Source organism: Chiloscyllium plagiosum, unplaced genomic scaffold (genome assembly GCF_037043375.1).
Source record: "Chiloscyllium plagiosum isolate Xiang-an unplaced genomic scaffold, Cpla_swu_hap1 HiC_scaffold_13, whole genome shotgun sequence".
In the NCBI taxonomy this organism is placed as follows: Eukaryota; Metazoa; Chordata; class Chondrichthyes; order Orectolobiformes; family Hemiscylliidae; genus Chiloscyllium; species Chiloscyllium plagiosum.
Window position 1 is genome coordinate 43,061,823 of NW_028270151.1, and position 22,417 is coordinate 43,084,239.

Genomic DNA, 22,417 nt, shown 5'->3' on the forward strand with positions numbered 1-22,417 from the left:
CCTAGTCGGAAGATAAGACGCTCCTCCTCCGACCGTCGCATTGTTGTGGTTTGGCGGTGGATGAGTCCAATGACCTGCATATCCTCGGTGGAGTGGGAGGGGGAGTTGAAATGCTGTGCTACAGGGTGGTTGGGTTGGTTCGTCCGGGTGGCCCAGAGGTGCTCTCTGAATCGCTCCGCAAGTAGGCGGCCTCTCTCCCCAATATAGAGGAGGCCATACCGGCTGCAGCGGATGCAGTAGATGATGTGGGTGGAGGTGCAGGTGAATCTGTGGCGGATATGGAAGTTTCCTTTGGGGCCTTGGAGAGAAGTGAGGGGGGAGGTGTGGGCGCAAGTGTTGCACCTCCTGCGGTTGCAAGGGAAGGTGCCGGGAGTGGAGGTTGGGTCGGTGGGGGGTGTGGATCTGACAAGGGAGTCGCGGAGGGAGTGGTCTCTACGGAAAGCTGATAGGGGAGGGGAGGGAAATATATCCTTGGTGCTGGGGTCTGTTTGGAGGTGGCGGAAGTGACGGCGGATGATGCGCTGTACATGGAGATTGGTGGGGTGGTAGGTGAGGACCAGTGGGGTTCTGTCCTGGTGGCGGTTGGAGGGGCGGGGCTCAAGGGCGGAGGAGCGGGAAGTGGAGGAGATGCGGTGGAGGGCACCGTCGACCACGTCGGGGGGGAAATTGCGGTCCTTGAAGAAGGAGGCCATCTGTGTTGTACGTATTTTGAACTGGTCCTCCTGGGAGCAGATGCGGCGGAGACGAAGAAATTGGGAGAATGGGATGGCGTTTTTACAGGGGGCAGGATGGGAGGAGGTGTAGTCCAGGTAGCTGTGGGAGTCGGTTGGTTTGTAGTAGATGTCCGTGTTGATTCGGTCGCCTGAGATAGAAACAGAAAGGTCTAGGAAGGGGAGGGAGGAGTCCGAGACTGTCCAGGTGAATTTGAGGTCGGGGTGGAAGGTGTTAGTGTAGTGGATGAACTGTTCAACCTCCTCGTGGGAGCACGAGGTAGCGCCGATACAGTCATCAATGTAGCGAAGGAAAAGATGGGGGGTGGGGCCAGTGTAGTTGCGGAAGATGGATTGTTCCACATACCCTACGAAGAGGCAGGCATAGCTGGGGCCCATGCGGGTGCCCATGGCTACTCCTTTTGTTTGGAGAAAGTGGGAGGATTGGAAAGAAAAGTTGTTCAGGGTGAGGACCAGTTCGGTCAGTCGAAGGAGGGTGTCGGTGGAAGGGTACTGGGTGGTACGGCGGGAAAGGAAGAAGCGGAGTGCTTTGAGTCCTTCGTGATGGGGGATGGAGGTGTACAGGGACTGGATGTCCATGGTGAAGATGAGGCGTTGGGGACCGGGGAAGCGGAAATCCTGGAGGAGGTGGAGGGCGTGGGTGGTGTCACGAACGCAGGTGGGGAGTTCTTGGACTAATGGGGACAGGACCGTGTCGAGGTATGCCGAGATGAGTTCGGTTGGGCAGGAGCAGGCTGAGACGATGGGTCGTCCGGGGCAGTCAGGTTTGTGGATTTTGGGCAGGAGGTAGAAACGGGCGGTGCGGGGTTGTGGGACTATGAGGTTGGAGGCGGTGGATGGGAGGTCCCCTGAGGTGATGAGGTTATGGATGGTCTGGGAGATGATGGTTTGGTGGTGGGGGGTGGGGTCATGGTCAAGGGGACGGTAGGAGGAGGTATCTGCGAGCTGGCGTTTGGCCTCAGCGGTGTAAAGGTCAGTGCGCCAAACTACTACTGCACCTCCCTTGTCAGCTGGTTTGATGGTGAGGTTGGGGTTGGAACGGAGGGAGTGGAGGGCTGCGCGTTCTGAGGGTGAGAGGTTGGAGTGGGTGGGAGGGGTGTGGGAGTTCAGGTAGCGGTTAATATCGCGGCGGCAGTTTGCTATGAAGAGGTCGAGGGCAGGTAGGAGGCCAGCACGGGGTGTCCAGGTGGACGGGGTGTGTTGGAGGTGGGAGAAGGGGTCGTCAGAGGGTGGGCGAGAGTCTTGATTGAAGAAGAAGGCAAGGAGGCGAAGGCGGCGGAAGAATTGTTCGATGTCACTCCGTGTATTGAATTCATTGACCAGAGAACGTGTGGGAACGAAGGTGAGACCTCTGCTGAGGACTGATCTTTCATCCTCAGAGAGGGGCAAGTCTGGAGGGATGGTGAACACACGGCAGGACGGGGAGCTAGGACCTGGTGTGGGACTGGAGCTGGATGTGGGGGCGGGGTTAGGCCTGGGGGCGGGGACAGAGGTCGGCGTGGGGGCGGAGTTGGACATGGTGATGGAGACCGGCGGGGGGGCGGGGTTAGGCGCGGTGACGGAACTCGGCCGGGGGGCGGAGTTAGGCGTGGTGGCGGAACGTGGCGTGGGGGCGGAGTTAGGTGCGGTGACGGAACGCAGTGGGGGGGCGGGGTTAGGCGTGGTGACGGAACGCGGCGGGGGGGCGGGGTTAGGCGTGGTGACGGAACGCGGCGGGGGGGCGGAGACACATGCGGCGATGTGGTCCAAATGTAGGTTGCTGACGTCATCGTCGGCGGCGTCTGCGGCTATTGCCGCGGGCGCTGTAGCGGCCGCGTGTGTAATGGCGCCGGACTGGTTTCGGAGGCCGATGGAAGTTTCTGGAACGGTTGAGGAATCCGGAGTTTGGGGGTAAGTGCATGAAAGTTTTTGGTACTTACTGCCTTTAATTTCCGATATGGCTGGAAAGAACTGTTTGTTCAGTCTATGGATTCTTCTGTAAATGAAGAACAGTAGAGGTCCTTTACAGGTCTGTGAGAGAGTTGTCCTGAGCTGGGGTAGGTCGAGTTGCAGGGAATGTAGGTACCGGCGCATGGCTGCAAGCGTGGAGTGGAGGATCCGGAGGGAGGTCCGTTGCTGGAGGCTGCGGATTTGTTGCAGGTACTGGTAGTCCTGGTTGGGTCCAAATTGTGTTGGTCGGAAGGTGATCTGGAGTCCATGGGGGATCAGTCGGTTCCGTAGGCAGGTGCTGAGAAAGGAGATATGGCTGTGGTAACGAGTCTGCTTCAGAATGTGGCTGAAGAGCTTCTGTGCAGAGGAGATGACCTGGGGTGTGCAGTGAGAGAGGGACTCACTGAAATCTTTGTAGAGAGAGGCAGAGAGCTTCTTCAAGGAAGGCATCCTTGTAAGAGGATTCGCAGTAGGTTGAAATAGGGTGACACAAGGCCATCTCTATGTTCAGCATGTCACAAGTATTGAAGCAAAACACAAGTTATTGGAAGGTGCAGTGTGCCGCTACCAATATGTGATGTTCATCAGCTGAAATCCATAACTCAGGTGTAAAATGACAATGCCCCCACTTTAAAATTTTACACCCTGACACAAATATTTGCTCTTCTGTGCAGCTGTCAAAGGCTAAGCAAGGGTATTATTTATTTTGCAAGGTGATGAGTGCAACGATTACATGATTTTAAAGAATTGCTTTCTCAGTTAATAGATTAATTGTACTTTCTTGATGTAAATGTTGACCCTGAAGACCTGGAAGTTGCATTTTCAGCAATACTCTGCCTACTATGGACCTGTGTAACCAAACAATAAAAATTGCTCGATTTGAAAGAACTTGTCATGTTACTTTTTACAAAAAAAGATAGAGGGAGAAGTGCATGTAGAATATTTCTAAATTGGGGGAGACACAGTGGCTCAGTGGTTAGCACTGCTGCCTCACAGTGCCATGGATCCAGGTTCGCTTTCAACCTCAGGCAACTGTCTATGTAAAACTTACACATTCTCCCTGTGTCTTTATTGATTTCTTCTGGATGCTCCAGTTTGCTCTCACAGTCCAAAGATGTGCAGGTTAGGTGAACTGGCTATGTTCAATTGCCCATAGAGTCCAGGGATGTGCAGGCTAAGTGGATGAGCCTTGGGAAATTCAGGATTACGGGGATAAGGTAGGTCTGGGTGCGAGCTCTCTGGAGCTCTGTCTGGAATCAATGGACCAAATGGCCTGCTTCTGTAGTAGAAATTCTATGATTCTAAATTTAATAATATGACAGCTGATCAATTTATCCTCAGTGGGAAGCAGGAATATCGTGAAACTTGAATCAATTTATCAATTTCTATCTATTCACCATTTTTTATGGAACATGAACAAATGTATTAAATATGTGTTGCCACCTAGGTTAAGCTTGTATTTTCCTGTTTAGAATTGAATAAGTATTTGAATAATGCAAATTATAGTACCGATTTTGCATTCAACAGCAAAGTGACTTTAAAGAAAACCGCTAATATAGATCCAGCAAGCACAAAGCTAGGAATTTAATTTTTCCAAATCTTAATTTCATTTCAGTGGGAGCTGTAGGTAATTCGAACTGCCATGCCAGGAAATATACTAAACAGTAACACAGTGAAAAATTTTCTCACACAGGAGGAAGCAGAGAGTAACAAGGAGAGTTTTCCTTTTCAGATTTTGCAAAAAAAAAACATTTGGGATGTATATAAGGAAATATACTTAAAAGTGGAATATTGTAAATAAACTTTATAAAAAAATCTTTTATTATCAAAAACAGTTTTAAAGTTTTATCAATGAAGACATTTGACCTTCTGCAAGTATAAAGTTATAATTTAACACCAACTGAAGTCATTCAGAAATGTTTAACATTAGAAACTCCGTTGCACCTTATTCAAAAAGGCTTAACATTTTGAAGGATACAGTGAAAATAATGCACAAGAAGTGGATGTTCGCGTCAGTCCAATGTTTCCTAAAGATTTACACCTGTGAGAAATTCAGTTGTGCATTTTGAGAAGCATTGGGGTGTCAGTGACTGCTTTTGGATTTTCACATTTCATTGCATTTGTCCGGTGTCAGGAGCTGCTGCAAGTTTCATAGTAAAATGATAATGCATATTGACAATTTGCTGTCGTTACAATCTCAAAGTTAGACCTTTTTTTCAATGGGATTGCCATGTAGATCAGTAAGTGCAGGTCTGTCTATCTTGCTCCTTTTATTCCAACTTCTTTAGTTAATCAAAATCAGAAATACTATTTTAATTCTTATTAATCTCAGAAAAATTCTAAAATGCTTTAATCTAAGAATCTAACTCTGTAATGAACACAAACCTCTTGTGGATTTTAAAAGTACTGCAACCAAAACTCCTGTTCATTGTAACATGGTTATGTTAAATTAAGTGTTTTCTTCCATAAAATATGTTTTAATTTTTAGGCCATCAGATTTCTGGGGTATTAAGAACAGTTATTGGGTGAGAGGAAAGTGTACAAGCTTGGTTGCCCTGAATAGGAGGAATGCCTTCAGACCAAAGTTAACTAGCACTGTCAGGAGAGTTTAAATTTTGTGGAAGGGGTACCTTACAGTAGAGGAGAGATAAGGTCATAGAAACCAAGAAAGGATAAATAACAACAGGATAACTAATATAGAAAGGACAGGAATTAGATGGAGGGAGAAAAAACACAAAGACTAGCCTGTGATTGAAATATGTCTTAATACAAGAGATAATACAGCTGAAATTGATAAACTTACAGGAATGAATTGCTACACAGGGTTTGATGCAATGATCCTTCAGAGTTCCATATGTGGTATTTACTCCTATTGTCTGTATAAACCTATTAAAATTGATTTCCCTTTTCAAATCCAATATAGGTTTTGCCTAGCTGTTTCTTCAAATTTTAAAACTTCATCCTGCCAACTCCAGGAACTAATGTGCACGCAGTGTAGTCTTTTATCCAGCATCATAACCCATAGCAACCTCATTTTGAAAATAATGCAAAAATTTCATTTGCTTTACCTATCAATTTATTCCACTTCATTAGTTATCCTACTTTCTCAAATGACATGAAATGCCTCCATATTCTTTTCCTCAACATTTGGCTTGAAGGTAGTGGTGGTGGAGGTGAAGTCAGATAGTGGTGGTGGAGGGTTGATTTTCAGAATGGAGGCCTGTGACCAGCTGTGTGCTGCAAGCATCGGTGCTAGGTTCATTGCTTTTTGTCATTTATGTAAACAATTTGGATATGAATATAGGAGGAATGGTTAGTAAATTTGCAGATGATACCAAAGTTGATGGTATAGTGGACAGTGAAGAGGGTCATCTCAGAGTACAACGGGACCTTGATCAGATGGGCTGAGGACTGGCAGATGAAGTTTAATTTATTTAAATATGCAGTGTTGCATTGTGGTAAGGCAAATCGGGGCAGGCCTTAATCAGTTAATGGTAGGGTCCTGGGGAGTGTTGCCTAACAAAGAGACCTTGGGGTGCAGGTTCATAGTTCCTGGAAGGTGAAGTTGCATGTAGACAGGGTAGTGAAGAAGGCATTTAGTATGCTTTCCTTTGTTGGTCAGTGCATTGAGTAAAGGAGTGTTGTGGCTGTGCAATACTTTGGTTAGGCCACTTTTGGAATATGGCTCTCAATTCTGGTCTCCCTGCTGTTGTTAAACTTGAAAGGGTTCATAAAAGATTTACAAGGATATTTCCAGGTTGGCGGGTTTGATGTATCGGGAGAGCCTGAAAAGGATGGGGCTATTTTCTCTGGGGCATTGGAGGCAAAGGCGTGACCTTAGAGAGATTTATAAAATGGTGAGGGGAATGGATAGAGTGAATAGCCAAGGCATAGGTTTTAGCAAGATTTGTGAAGGTTTTAGGTGAGAAGGAAAAATGTTTAAAAGGGACCAAAGGGGAAACTTTTTCATGTAGAGGATGGTGTGTGTATTGAATGAGCTGCCAGAGAAAATAGTGGAGACTGGTATGACGACAACATTTAAAAGGCATTTGATGGTTCCATGAATAGGAAGGGTTTAGAAGGATACGGGCCAAATGCTGGTAAATGGGACTAGATTAATTTAGGCTTTCTGGTCAGCATGGACGAATTGGACCGAAGGCTCTGTTTCCATGCTGTCCAACTCTGACTCTCAACTTTCACTGGGCCAGTACAAATTTAAACATTTCCCTACAGGGTCTTAGATTTTGACAGGGATTTTCCTCATCCTTTGCCATCTGGTCTCTCTTTCTCCCTTCCTCATTTTAAATGTGTATTCCTTTCCCCTCTCCTCTTTTACCTTTTATACTTTTCTCTGTGGCTCTTATATTCTTTCTTGTGTCCTTTCCCCTCTCAGAAACACTTATTCATTTCAAACAACTTCAACAGCCATTGAATTCTTGCAAAAGCAAGTGACTCACCATTCAGTGTACCTAGTCCCTTCTGTTTTCTTTTCCTCCAGTCCTAGATACTTTGCAAATGTTTCAGTTATCTCTGCTTTCTTCATCCTGCCAGCAGGCAATTCCACCTCTAACATATTTGCAAGTTCTATCTGGCATTTGTTAATTCCTGTAAATCCATCAGGGATAACTCTTCCAACTGAGGATGGTTTCAGCTGCATCTACTGCTCTCTGATTTAAATTCTGACATTGGATGAGGTTACCATGAAGGATCCTGCTTCTCAATTTCTCCCCTTCTCTGAAGCATGGTGACCCTCAGTTTAAACCACCACGAGTTGTCTCTTCCTAATGAGAGCATAGCCTGTGGTCTGGTCAGACTATGATGACTTTGCCTTTAAATTGTATTTTAATCTGGCATCTGACCTTTTATTCTTTACCAATAACCCTTACTTCTCATCTATTCTGACATTGTCCTCAATTAAAGATCCTGGATCCTGAGCCCTCAAAATTTTGTTATGACTTAACTGGGAAGAGTGCACCCATTAGCCTCACGATTCCACCAGTCATAATAATTGTGTTAGTACCCAATTAAACCATCAAGGTGATCAGCCTGCCTGATTGAGTGGCATTCATGATCAAGGCAGTTCAAACAAGTTTCATTATTAACAGAAAGATTACTCTGTTTGCAGTGGGTCAAAGAAAGGCCACCAGCATTTTGGGTCTGATAGAAACCAGCCACCTGCTCTGCCCCAGGCAGGCATTGGCAGCCAGGGACTTTACCCACACGTGTAGGGAGGGACAAGAATGGCAGATAGGTATTTGATAGGCAGTGGCCCTCATTACCTGGAGGTGGCAGGTGTGCTGCTACGCTATGGGGATCTACTTGCCCAAGCATGTGACCGTCTGCCTGCCTCTATAGATAAGTTAGCTGCTGCGATGGAGAGCTAGGTCCAGCATACTCCTGGTCTCCTGGAGAGGAACATGCGGCAACACTGGATCACCCTAACCATTGTTATTCAAAACCAAAGACTTAGTGATAGGTGTACAGGGAACCTGGTGAGCAGTCCAGGTGCTCCTTCCTCAGGTGCCAAGAGACTCTCATCCCCTCAGAGGTCTCTGCTCAGGACACTCCAGAGGTGGCGAGGCCCTCCACATCCACCTCGACTTTCAGCCACAGAGGATTCACTTACATCTGGCTACAAGATCCTCAGCGTGTCTGGAGTGTCCAGAACAAACGTTCAAGGACAAAAATCCAAGACCCAAAAGAATGAGCATGCTCACTCCACCCCAGCTACAGTATGTGAGACAGCACTGAGATATATTGCTATGCAGAGCAAGAAGAAAACCAGTTGAGGGCACTTTTGTGGAATAGGTGATGTTATACAGGCTGTTAGGTATCGTATTTTCTAATGTCTTTGTAATACATCAATCTATGTGACTTAGTATAATCCCAAATATGACTGTGCCAACATGGTGCTTAATCTGTTCAGGATGTGCCATGGCTTGATATTCTGTGTTGAGAGGCTGCTCCAACGAATGGAAGCAAGACGATCAAGGCATATATCGGGCTATGGGTTCTGCTTACACCACTGCTCCTTGTTCTGAAGATTCCCTAAAGGTGTTGGTGTGAAGGAGGTGGTCAGCCTTGTCTTGTTCAGGGAGCTGTAATGCTTACATGGAGCCAAAGTATTAGGCTCACCAGGCATTGGGGATTGTTCAGGTCTGTATCTTGTTCAGTACGTGGCTTCATGTTAGTACAGGCCCCTCATTCGTAAATTGTGATTGCCCTTTCTGTGAATCCCATAGGCCTCACACCTCCCCAGGTTCCCACCCAACCTGTCTACATTAGTCTTCATCTGCACACCATTTCTCCCCCCAGCCCCTGGCAAATTAATTGACCAATCCAGATGTGATCATACACAATTTCCTCTGTGAAGCCAGCTTGCTTCTGATCGTAGATGAACTCCTTTCCTTGCATTACAAGGAACTCCTTTCCTTGCATTTCCTTGCACCCATCCATGCTGTACCATATCACCTTCTTACAAATACAGTTGCTCACCTTTCCAGCAGCTCCCAGTACTGATGAACAGATTTCCCTCCCATGGCAGGCGTCCCCCTTGTCATGTTGTGTCTGGTTCTAAAGAATGATCATATTTGACTTATCTGATCTTTTGGAAGTAACAGAGGGTTGTTGAAGTATAATCTTTGTAGTATAAGTACAATCTCTTACACTCAACATTCATTCTTTCCTCTCTGTTGCTCTGCTATGTATATTGTATAAAACATAAGCAGATGCATTTACCGTCTTGGAGAGAAGCATTCACAACCTGCCTAATCAACTAGGTTAGCGGCTGGTATTGCAATACGCTCATCTTATACATGACTCCTTATTGGATATCAGGATTATTTGATGTACTAGTCTTTAATGTAGTAAATGGAGCTCTCGGGGACATGAACAATCCTTCCCTGTAAGTTGAATCATAGTACAGTTGATTATCAAGTGCAGTTTGCTGAATAGCACTGAATCTGTGAAACAACTGTATTTCCTGACCAAATACGTCAAGATTTTCTCTGGATGCAATGAAGCTAGTTGTTTTGAAGAATGCACTTTCTTTGATTTAATTTCTCCTTTAGAGCTAAATAGCTCTTAAAATAAAGATATATTCTTATTACTTACAATGTCTCATAGTAAATATTTCACAGATTATCCCTTAATATCACATTCACTAATGCCTTTGTGATTTCTGTGATTGTTTTTGGTTGCAGTATTTTTGAACATTATAATTAGACATTGTCATATCAACAGTTGAAAATCATTTTGTTTTTTTTTTCAATATTTATTAACTATAAATTGATATGTACACTTTGGGCCATATTTTAGCAGAGTCAGGGAAACTCCAGAATCTTTCAGAAGTGCAAGCGGAACCCAGAAGTGGATATGCCACCCCAATTTATAACAGATCTTATTTTTTGATTTCTGTAGGGTAAAGGGGATGAGACATGACTCACATTGGGGGAAATCCCAAAGTTCTGCGTACTTACTATGATCTGAAGTTTTTAAATGATCCACTCTTTAAACTTCAGAAAAGTAAGCTGGAGCAGTAAATAATTTCTGTTGCACTGTTTTGATTGACAGTGTAAGTTAGTTAGGTAAAAACAATGACTGCAGATGCTGGAAACCAGAGTCTAAATTAGAGTGGTGCTGGAAAAGCACAGCAGTTCAGGCAGCATCCGAGGAGCAGTAAAATCGACGTTTCGGGCAAAAGCCCTTCATCAGGAATACAGGCAGAGAGCCCCTGAAGGGTGGAGAGATACGTGAGAGGAGGGTGGGGGTGGGGAGAAAGTGGAGCCCCCACCCTCCTCTCACTTATCTCTCCACCCTTCAGGCTCTCTGCCTGTATTCCTGATGAAGGGCTTTTGCCCGAAACGTCGATTTACTGCTCATCGGATGCTGCCTGAACTGCTGTGCTTTTCCAGCACCATTCTAATCTAGACATTGTAAGTTAGTTTCTAGTCATGTAATTTAGTTGGAGTTCTAAGGGCTATTGTTATGCGATTATGAATGATTGGCTGAGTTTCAAACAAGCCTATTTATATCAGCAAGCAGTTGTGTTTACAATTTGTTAAGAATGTGAAGAGCCTGCAAAAGGATTAGATACCATTATTGGACCTGAAAAGAAGTTTGGCTTTATTAGAGATTAACCACTCGAGATTTAAAAGTTCTGAATGGGTTTTTTGAGTAGGATTTTTTTCCCTGACTTCAAGTAAGTAGAAGTGAGAGCTGTAGTAGATAGTTAAGTTTATTTTATTTTGGAATTCTTCAGTACTTAAGGGGCAATATTTTCAAGCAGAGGGTGGTATGTGTATAGAGTGAGCTGCCCAGAGGAAGTGGTGGAGGCTGGTACAATTACAACACTTAAAAGGCACCTGGATGTGTATATGAAGAGGAAAGCTTTAGAGGGATATGGGCCAAGTGCTGGCAAATGAGATTAGATTGGTTTTGGATATCTGGTCGGCGAGGAGGAGTTGACGAAATGAAGGATCTGTTTCCATGCTGTACATCTCTATGACTCCTGAGGTCTGCCCATGTGGATACTGTATTGGGATTTATTGAAATATGATGGAGGCTTGCGTTGGCATGAGTATGGCATGGAAGGTATGATGGTAAATTTAGTGGATGAGGCACCATATGGACATGTAAGAGACAGTATGGTACAAAATCCAAAAGAACCTTTGTGAGCCTTCTAAACAACCTTCTTCAGCTCACACACAATCTCTGATCTGCTCCGCATCCTGACTTGAGCTACCTGCCTTGGTAGCTAAATTCTGGCCCCCAAACCCTTAGAAATCACTGCCAGCATTTGCTTAATGATTTACACTGTTGCTATTAATTGAATGTTACACATTGATCATTTGCATGCTGAAATTAATTTTTACTTAGTCTTAATTCTTCCCACCTCCTGCAATATGTCACAGACTATTCTACTTGACCTGGTCCTGTGGAAACTTGTGTTCAAGAGACAGGGACTCGAACCTAATCACTTCACAGCCACTTATGAACAGGTTGGACTTTACATTCTCCTGTTGTTTTCCTGTAATTCAGTACATAACTCCATATTACTTATCCTTGAAAGAAAAAGCATGATTTTTTTTTGTCTGCTTTTTACCCTCTCCTGTTATTTGTTGTTTTAGTTACATTGCTAGAAGATCCCCTCGTCTAACCAGTTTAATCACACTTGAAGGACTTAGTCATTTTGTTTGTTTTTTTATGAAAAACTAAGCTTCACTTTACAAGTAAAACATTGAGAGAGCTGGGATGCACTTCTAATTTATTTCAAAGCGGTGTTTGTATTTTGGACTTTTTAAAAATTTCAACATCTCTACTTTTACTGTCAAACATCTCTGATCAATGTTTGACAGTTTCGTGTGTTCAGTTTTACATTGGTAGAATAATTGAAACTTATTTAATTTTTTTGCCACTTTCATTTTGGCAGTTACTGTTTCCTTGTTCATAGGATGTGAGTATTGCTGCCAATTCAGTTATTGTGTGATCATATTTGCAACTATTTTATACAGTCTGTGTGTGCATGTCAGAAAAAAGCTAATTTTTTCATTCAGAATAAACCTATGCTTGAGGTGGTGCAAGTAGTTTTAAAGAAAAATGTACAGGTATTTGAATTTAACAAAAATATCCATATATGTTCTGAATAGTCTTGAATTCTTTTGTGTGGAATACCACTGCACGTGGATTAACGATGACTAATTCCAGCTGTCTCCGTGAGCTTTTTGCCAGGATACCCCCATTTGGAAATAACCAAAGATAGTTTCTTGAGATGCACACCCTAGGGAAGAAAATGTGGCACCGAGTTTTATTGACAGACCTGCATCTAAATACCATTGTGGCAAACCCTTCCAGTTCCTTGCAAAATAAGTATATACAAAAAGTCGTGTGCTTCATGTGATTAAAACAAAGACCAAAGAACCGCAGGTGCTGGAAATCTGAAAGCAAAACAGAAATTGTGGAGAAACTCAGCAGGTCTGGCAGCATCTGCGGAGAGAGAGCAGAGCCAATGTTCTGGATCTACTGGCTCTTCCTCAAAACAATCCTTGAATTCTCTCCCTTAGGGCATTGTGGCTCAATTTTCAGCATATGGATTGCAGCAGTTCTAGAAGGCAGCTCACCATTACTACCTTCTCAAGGGCAACTGAGGGCAGGTAATAAATGCTGACCAACTAGTGACGCCCATGTCCCATGAGTGAATAAAAAAAAGTGAAGTCCTACCTACTGCAAATTGAAGAGAATGCGAGAAATCACATCACAGTGTCCTTAATTGCAGTATTACATTGTTAGATATTGGAGCAGTAACAATATGAATGGAAAACAACTAGAACCTTTTGCTCTGGTACATTTTGTGTCTTTCAGTTTGAACATAAGAAACACTTTGACCAACAACTTGGCTAACATTCTCTCTCTATGGTGTACTGTTCAAGGCACAATCCTCATAAAGATCCCAGTTGGATTGAGGACAGTTAAGCCAGATAAACAAACCCCTTATGGATTATTATATTCATTTCGTAAGGTTGTATAACTCATCCTGGATAAATTTTTGGTAAATAGAGCTGATGATAGAACAAGGCTTTAGAAACTTTGGAATTTGTGGTATGGCTAATCATGGTTCATGGAGACAATTGAAATGAAAATCAGTACAAGCCTTAGATTGCTACCATGAAGTAAATACAACTTTTTTTTTAATGTTTTAATTAAATAAACATCTTAATATTAGCATTTTATTTTGCATCTTAAAGGAGATCCTTGATCGGAAAGGCAAGAGATGCTTATCGTTTGTCTTCTGCTCTAATAAACGAAGACCAAAGGCCAAGTATATGAATGTAGCCCAGGAATTATTGCTGGATCCTGATTGGCCTCCAAAGCCCAGAACAACCACAGAAGCAATAACAAAATTCCACGAGAACAATGCATGCCAAATAATTACTGTAGATGAATAAAATGTACTTTGATTTCAATCAACAACACAATATTTTGACATCATAGTCTGATATAACAATAATGAGAAAGGGCAAAGTGATTAGCCAAGATTATGTAAACTATATTTGAAGCATTTGTAATTTAGCAATTAATTCTACCTGTTGGGGTTGAGGGACTTCGAGGTTTTGCAGAAGCATGTTTTCAAAAATAAATTTGAGGTGGAGATGAAGCAATTTTAATATATTTTTTAAAATAAGCTTAAAGTAGTATTGTTTTAAAAAAAAATTGGATGAATATTTTATGTAACAATTGGTCAATTTTCATAACGGAATTATTTTCATTAGTATTGTGTTCAAGCCAAAAAGTAATATATATTTTTAATAATTTTTAATAATAATTGTAGCAAGCAAGCAAGGTTGTACAGTTGTTTGAAGGAAGGAAAAGCTTCTTGTGTGTACTGACCTGCATGTATGCAACTCAGCCAACCAGTGTCTAAACACCAATTCAAGTTCTCCACATTGTAAAAATCAAATAAGAAAAAGTAATTACGTTATTAGAAACTAAAACCTATTATATTGGACATCAGATTTCTTTCTCCTTTACAAAAAAGCTACACTTTATGAAAACTAATTGCAGCAGAAAGCCAAATTTTCTTACTGGCTTTCCTTACTGAATCCAAACTAAAATCAACAGTATTGTATTGGAGTTTTACAATTATATAGATTTAAACGTTTGCTGCAATTATGTCAATCAAGTAATGTAGTACAGATGCTTACTTGCAAGGAGTCCACAGCATTTAATGCATGAATTTTCATGGCTTGAGAGTTAAGTAAGGGACACATAATTTCTCAATAGGTGCTTCTGTGAGTGAAATTCTTGTGCAAAGAGCAAATGAGTAAGTACTTTTCCTACTTCCTCAGAATGGTTTATTGGACTTATATTCCTGCCATCAGGGAGATGCATCCAAACGATGCTTGGAAAATTTATGCAAATGTTTTAATACAAATGTTTAGTGCAGAAATTTTTTTTTAGAAGAAGTTACCAGTATTGAAAGAATATAACTTGCAGAAATTGTGTTAGTCAAGCCATATTTTATCTGGGAAAGAGCATTAGGAGGGTACCTAATAGAGTACAGGTAGTTCTCCTGTAATGCCGTAGTTGCCGAATTGTCTCTTAATAGAAAATCACTAATTATAAATAATGGGGACTATGGGAAAAGTTGGGTTGGGGGCAGATCAGCAAAATAATAACATTCATGATCATTCAAAAATCACCCAAAAGTCTAACACAAAGTATAGCACAGCCTGAATGAAGGTAGAAATCATGTTTATCAATGAAACAAAAATAAATTAAACACAGTACATTTAAAAAAAATATTGTTAGTGCAGGGACAGATGGTCATCATGATGTGTAAGGTAGACTCCTTTACTCCTGTTAAGCTAGCTATATCACATTATTGTCTCCTTACATGCAAAACACTTTAGAATATCTAGCTTCTCTTCCAGTGTTATAGCCTTTCTTTAGCATTTACCACCTGCAATTTTATCACCACACCACTTCTTGCTAACATTCTTGTCACTATGCCTCTTCATTTTTTCAAAAACAGGGACAATCCAAGAGTAGAGTACCTTTCACAGGAAGCTGCTCAATGTATCTCTCTTAGAAAGCTGCTCCCTGTACAGTATCTCTTTCAGAAAGCTGCTCTGTTGGCAGCTGACACTGGCACATGCGCAGAACAGCACAAATACTGGCGCTGACATCGGTGCATTCGCGGAGACTTTGGCACGGACATTGGTGTGTGCGCAGAGTGAAGCGTGCGAAACAATCAAAACTGGGATCATACTTTTGCAAACCGAGATAAGCGTTCTTAAAACTCCTGTACATTAATTCCTCAGCAATGTTATAAGCATACAGTGCTGCTGGAACGCATGTTATCTAAGAATAACCTATTCATAGTAAATTATAAAATTAAAATTCTGAAAGGCTGATACAGTCAAAATGAAGAACATTTATGGTGAGTCCTGAACAAGGAGTCATAAATAAATGTTAGCTATTGACAAAGTAAATATAGAATTTAGTAGAAATTCCTTCTCATAATGAATTATGAACATGTAGAACTCACTCTTCCAGTGGGTGGGATGATTATGTCTTTGACCGTGCCAGAAAATCTGTTCCCTAACCACAAATTGCACTGCATCCTTCTCTCCACCTATGCCAATAGTGCCTTCTGCTATTCAAGCCCTATTCTCTGAAATTATCTCCTTAAGCCTCCGAATCTATATTCTTCCTTTATGATCAGGCTTTTGGTCACTTATTCTTACTTTGGTGTGGTGTTAGTTTCTATTTGGTTATATTTCTCTAAACTACTTTGGGATTTTTTTTGCATTTGAGGTGTGATATTACTGCAAGTGTTTGAAACAGACATCATTGATGCAGGCTAGGAATGGTTGGATTCACTCACGAGGTAGTGGTAATAAAATGATGCAGAGGGAAGAGTAGTAAGAAGCAATTAGAGTGAGAAGAGGTTAATATGGTAAAAATACCTATCAACTACTCTATTTCCAAATTGTGAAAATCAACTATGTACAAAATAAAATTGTATTGATTATATTTCTTTAAACTCTTTGCAACAGTAAATTTAGAGTTCTTTGACTAATTAGCACTTGTTTCATTTTGCTGTTTATCATGATAGAGGATAGATATGTCAACATGCATTTGCAGTGTAACTTTTAAATTATCCCATCAATTTGGCTTAAACGATTTGTATATACCAGGTAGATTCAGTGTTTAAGATTGTTGCAACTAGTAGCAATTAAGGAATTAAGGAAGTTTTTTTTGTCAAAATTTTCATATATGTAAACATGGTAAGAAGTGCAACTAAGGACAATGTAGGAAATGTTAAACAATTTTCACTGAGAATCGATTTCCTATCCTGATATCCTATAAGGATTCTTAACTAAAGTAGCATCTGATTTCAGTTTAGTTCAAGAAATTGAAATGGCATCTTTCTGATCTGTTCCTTATAGGATAAAACTAAATAGATTTCAGGGGGACAACTGTTCATTGCTATCACAGGATCAAGATGATCTATTATTAATAAATTCAGCTTCTCTTCTGTTGGACCAGGTCCAAGACTGGTCACTGCTAAAATGAATTTCATCATTAGGATTGATAACATAAATTTGTTCAGATTGTGGATCAAAAACAAAGCATTCTATAATCTTCTATTTGGTTAATCTCAAACACATGCAGTTCAAAATTGTTTTGGGGAATTTATGCAACCTATCCTATTATTAGTATTTTATTAACTTTTAAAATTTTAAATGATTAATTATATTTATGCTCAAATAGATTCAAGACAGGTGTGTAGTTTCGCCTGTTTTATATATCACTATTGTTAGTCATTCATGAATCATAATGAACAAATATAGATTCATGCATTAATTCCCACCTCTACCCATCCTGCCATTTACAATTTCAACACTTGTTTTTGTGTGTCAGTTTTCATTTGACCTTATCCTGAGGTTTTCAACAGAATACACTGAAAACGTCTTGAAAGAGGCAAGTGCCCATTTTATTTTTAATAAATTTGCATCTTACATAACTCATTGCTGAGGAATCAATCCTCCATGAGCAAGTCTTTTGTATTTATGTTGCACAATGTTCACTGTTTATCTGCAACTTCATGTTTTGACTTAATACAGTTCATGTTTAAAACAATGAATGCATTTTAATTTCATAAAAATACATTTTATTATTTGTCTATCAAAGATTTTGATCCAATATAAAATGGAAGTGAGGAAGTCCTGTGAAAATAACTATTTTATGCAAAATAGCTCCTCAGCTACAAATATGTGTACCTTTAATAGAAATTGACCAGGCCTATCTGCGATGCTACCATCCTTTGTCATTTTTTGATCTAAGTTGTGTGTTGTTGCTGTTTGTGTCTTGGAATTGTTCCATTCGCTGTAATAAGAGATTGGCTCAGAGTCAGTCCGGAGTGATTTCCCTTCAGAAGAATAAATGTAAGCCTGCTAATCTGGTACACTCCCAAGGTTGTAGGTTCTACCAAAACTGTAGGTTCTGCTGTACCTTCCCTCAATCTGAATACCTTGCTACCTCTCTTGTTTGCCTTGAAGACATTTCTTAGACATATTTTCTTAACCAATTTGTTTATCTGTGTTTATATCTTGTGGCTTGGTATAAAATTTTGTTTAATTAAGTTGCAACACTCCACATTCAATAAGTATTTCTAGAAAGTGAAATTATTTCAGTGCTTTTGAGACAACGTCATAAAAGTCAAGCCTTATGTTATCTTTAAAACTAGTTGTCATAAAATGGGATATCTTTACATGAAATATATAATTTAACCTTTTTTAATGTGCTGACTTACAATAGACAACTATTTACTGTTTCGTTTCTGTTTCTTGATCAGTTCTATGCTGCAGAAACATCTTTTAAAAAATAGAGTAAGCAGTTAGTTAAACAGTAGTATGTTTATTTTTTAAGTTCAAAGTGATTTCAAGATTTTTAGCAGAAACCCAACTTTGCATGCGTATCAGTTTCATCCTGATGGAATCTGTCACGTTCAATAATTTGTTTGTTTTATGTTAAAATCTTGGAATGCTGTATTTTTTGATAAATATATATATATTTGAATAAGAGCATTACCTACTATGCGCTAATTTGGCAATTAACCATTGAAACTACTTTGTTTATTTGGGTGATAATGGGAGCCAATAATACACTGATGTAGGAATCATTTTACAAAGAACAAAATATCATTTCAATTTTGAGTAAAAATATGTTTTGTAATTTGATTTTTTAAACCTTATTCCTCAGGGAAATTTTTATTTTAGGATATGTCAGTTGTAGGACTGTTGTTTTTTGTTTAAAAATCTAATTATTTTAATGCTTTCAAATTCATACCGTGCTGAAAATTCTAAAATACAAACTATGCCTGAAAATATTTATCTAAGTAAGACATTCTAGCTTCCCAAATGTGCTATCTTAAAATGAACATTTTAACTTTTTGCAACATTTTGTATATAAGATGACATTTTCTATCTGTAATTTATTCTATTTATTTTGATTTGCATAGATCTTAATTGTGATGTATATGTTTGATAGTAGATTTCCTTTATGTAAATTCTTAACATTCATTCAGTTTCATTATAGTGTGCCCTTACGTCATGTCACACTATTCTGATCATGACCCAAATCTTCTAAGTTATTCTTATGGTTTATTACAAAAGAATAAACATTTTACAAATCTGTGACCATAGCTTTAGATTATTTTTTATTTCAGTGTGGGGAAAGAAATGTATTTAAACTCTGACAAAGACAATGCATTCATCTTAATTTTGTAAAAGTGTTTTAACAGTATTGGATTATATTCAAGATAGAAGGAAAACTCTTCAACTTTGGTCACTTCTGTCCCAAAGTTATACTCCATTATGGGTATAGATAGTTTGCAATTTTGTTGCCTTGCCCATCTGAATCATATGTGCACACCATTGTCAAACTCTTCAATTCTCCATGCAAGAAACTATCTGTCCTTGAATTTTGCCAAAACAAAGCTTCATTATTAATTTACCCATAAGCTAAATAATCTATCCCTCAATTGTATTGAGAAAGGGACTTGGGAATGTGTTGAGTATTTCCTTTATTGTTGGCAGTCACCTCTCTGAGGCTGCCATTGACAAAATGATTCAGCACTGGATAAGCTGTGTTAGCTCAACCTTTTACAAACTCCAGCTGTAATTGTTTAACAGCAAAGATCACTACAAGATCGTCACAGGGGTGGCACAGTGGTTAGCACTGCTGCCTCACAGCAGCATGGTACCAGGTTCAATTCCAGCCTTGGGCAAGTGTCTGTTTGGAGTTTGCACATTCTCCCCATGTCTGCGTGGGTTTCCACACTTTAGATAATCTTAAAAAAAAAGTCAACAGAAGTCCTAATGTTTAACACAGTTGACATTATCATATTTTTATACTTACTGAAACCTGGACTATATTTCTGTGATACAATTTTTATAGTTGTCTGATGTATCAGTAATATCAGTGCAGCATCCTCTGGGTTCAGTGTCAAAAAATACTGACCTTGAAGCTAGCTCCACATGGGTTCAGAAAAAACTCATTTGCCATCAACTTGGATGGACCAGACACTTTTGATAGCCAAAAAGTATCTCACCTGCCAGATCCTGTTTCCACTGTTCCAGAGAGGACAAACAGAATGCTTCAGGGGTATTCTGAAGTTATCCTTGAAGTATAGTAATATACACATTAATCACTGGGCCAGGCTTTCTGCCAATCATTCAAGATGGCAATAACTTGCCCACCTCCTGGGAAATGCCGCTCCATGCATGCAAAGATTTGAGATTCAAGAATCGACTATTCAGTTATATTAAGCTCCATGGCAGAAAACTGAGGACCTGGCTATAATAAAACAATGGTTATTGGATAGAATTATCAGTCCCACAAACAAATGTGGATTAATTAATTAAAGACAGCAAGCACAGATTTCTTTATGTAAAACTATCCAGTGCTGGAATGTTTTGAAGAGGTGATGTTTGCTTGGATAAAAGACAGAAAAACATCTTGAAATACTAATAGGTCTAGTTAGAAATAAATTTATAAATTATTTGATTAATTCATATAAATGTCACTGACAATCCAAATTGATGTCCTTGGAAAAATGATGGTGAAACAATTTCTTGAACTAGACCTATTTGTTTTTCTAGATGAGTTTGTGTCTTTTATCCTATTTATTTATTTAACATAATATCTATAATTCCTTCAATTTCCCATTATAATTTCGCATCTTTAGTGGTCCTTTTACTAATCTCTCTTCTATACATCTATAGAGCGTTTTATTATCTGTTTTGTGTATCTATCTTGTTTACTCTTATTCTATCTTCACTTCGTCAATTTCTTGGTCATTTTGATGTATTTGATATCTTCTCTATTTGCCACTCATGAAGGAGATTCTGCTTTAGATCCTGGTCAAGGCAATGATTCCTCACAGAAGTGCAGCCAATTGTCTAAGTTCATGTCCATGGTGCTACAGTTGTCTCAGTTGCACAAGAGAAGAAGCATGGAACAGTATTAGTGATAGCAGAGGCCTGGTTAGCAAAACAGACAGTTTCTATCACTGTAGATGTGACTCCAGAATCAAGGCAAAAGATGTCAGAGCAGTGGCAGGATATTGTCGTGGAGGTGCGTGAATAGCCAGAGATTGTGGTTCACATTGCTACTAATGACTTAGGTAAGAAGGAGATCACGTCCTAAAAGACATTTCCGGAGGCTAGGGAGTAAATTGAAAGTTAGACCTTGAGGGTAATAACTACAGGATTGCCCCCTTTACCACACACTCTGAGAACTTCATCTACACCCCCTCCAGTGCAAGTATATCCTTTCTCTAGTAAGGAGACCAAAACTTTTACACAATACTCAAGATGTGGCATCACCGGCACCCTATACAGCTGCAGCATAACCTCCCTGTTTTTAAACTCCATCTCTGTAGCAATGAAGGACAATATTCCATTTGGCTTCTTAATTGCCTGCTGCCAATCAACTTGTTGCGATTCATGCACAAGGATACCCAGTTCCCTATGCACAACAGCATGCTGCATTTTTTCACCATTTAAATAATAGTCGATTTTGCTGTTATTCTTCCAAAGTCTCAAGGTCTCACATTTACCAAATTTGTACTCCATCTGTCAGAACTTTGTCCACTCACTTAACCTATCTATCATAGTGGCTATCCCTTAAGAATGATGGTATTTGTTCTGCTAATCTATTCATGGGCTCTCAGGTGGCTTATGAGTCCAATCTTGGTTTTGAAAGTTCTTCCGCGTTCTGGACAACTAGTTCCAGATAGCAGATCGGGTTTTGGTGGTTGCTGCCTCACTTTCCATTTTCTTCTCTTCTTCGAGTTCTTCACATCTGTTGGCTTCGAAAGTTGCTGTTCCTTCTCAGATGATGGTTTGCCAGAGATTCCTGTCCTTGGCCTTGGTATCCCAATTATTGATGTCGATGTTACATTTCTTCATTTTGACTTTTAAAATGGCTATGAATATCTTCTGTTGTCTGCCTGTTTTATATTTGCCTTCTTTAAGCTGGGAGTAGAAGATTTGTTTTGGTAGACATTCGTCTTACATCCAAACAATATGACCGCTCCATCTTATTTGGTTCTTGATAATGTAGGCTTCAATGCTTGTTGTTTTTGCTGCATTCAGCACGCTGATGTTGGTCCTTCTATCTTCCCAGCTGATATTCAAGATGTTTCGAAGGCATCATTGGTGGAACTTTTCAAGTGCCTTCAGATGTCGTCAGTACGTTGCCCAAGTTTCTGAAGCATACAAGAGCATTGGGATCACCACTGCTTTGTGGACTAACATTTTGGTGCCTGTCCGGATGTCATGATCATGAAAGACTCTTGACGTCCAAAAGCTGTTCCAATACATTTAAGACAATGTTGGATCTCATCATTAGGGTCGACATTGGAGGAGAAGTGACTTCCAAGATACGGAAAGTAGTCCACGTTTTCCAGGATTGTTTCGCCAAGCTGAATTGACGGTTCTGTCCAATTTGTCTCATTTGGTGACAGTTGATAGTCAAGTTTCTTGGAATTGATGGTAAGTTCAAGTTTTGTGTATGCATGGTTGAAGGCAGTCAGAAACTGTTATAGGTGGTTTTCTGAGAGAGCTGCAACAATTGTCATCTGCATATTGGATCTCAACAAGGGAACTCATAGATGTCTTGTTTTTGGACTTAAGATGGGCAAGATTGAAAAGTCAGCCATCTATTCTGTAGACAATTTTGATTCCTGA

General features: G+C 40.3%; 1 protein-coding gene across 4 annotated transcripts in view; it reads left to right on the forward strand.

The window, feature by feature from the left end:
* Positions 1-18,856, forward strand: part of atp13a3 (ATPase 13A3) — a 192,363-nt gene extending 173,507 nt beyond the window's left edge. For 3 of the 4 annotated variants that reach the window (XM_087993558.1, XM_087993559.1, XM_043702269.2), the window contains 2 exons: positions 11,573-11,659; positions 13,403-18,856. In XM_087993558.1, coding sequence (XP_087849684.1) covers positions 11,573-11,659; positions 13,403-13,603 — 288 coding nt within the window. In that variant the 3' untranslated portion in view covers positions 13,604-18,856. The remainder of the gene's footprint in view (positions 1-11,572; positions 11,660-13,402) is intronic. The other variant, XM_043702273.2, reaches the window with a different exon arrangement.
* Positions 18,857-22,417: the final 3,561 nt, after the last annotated feature.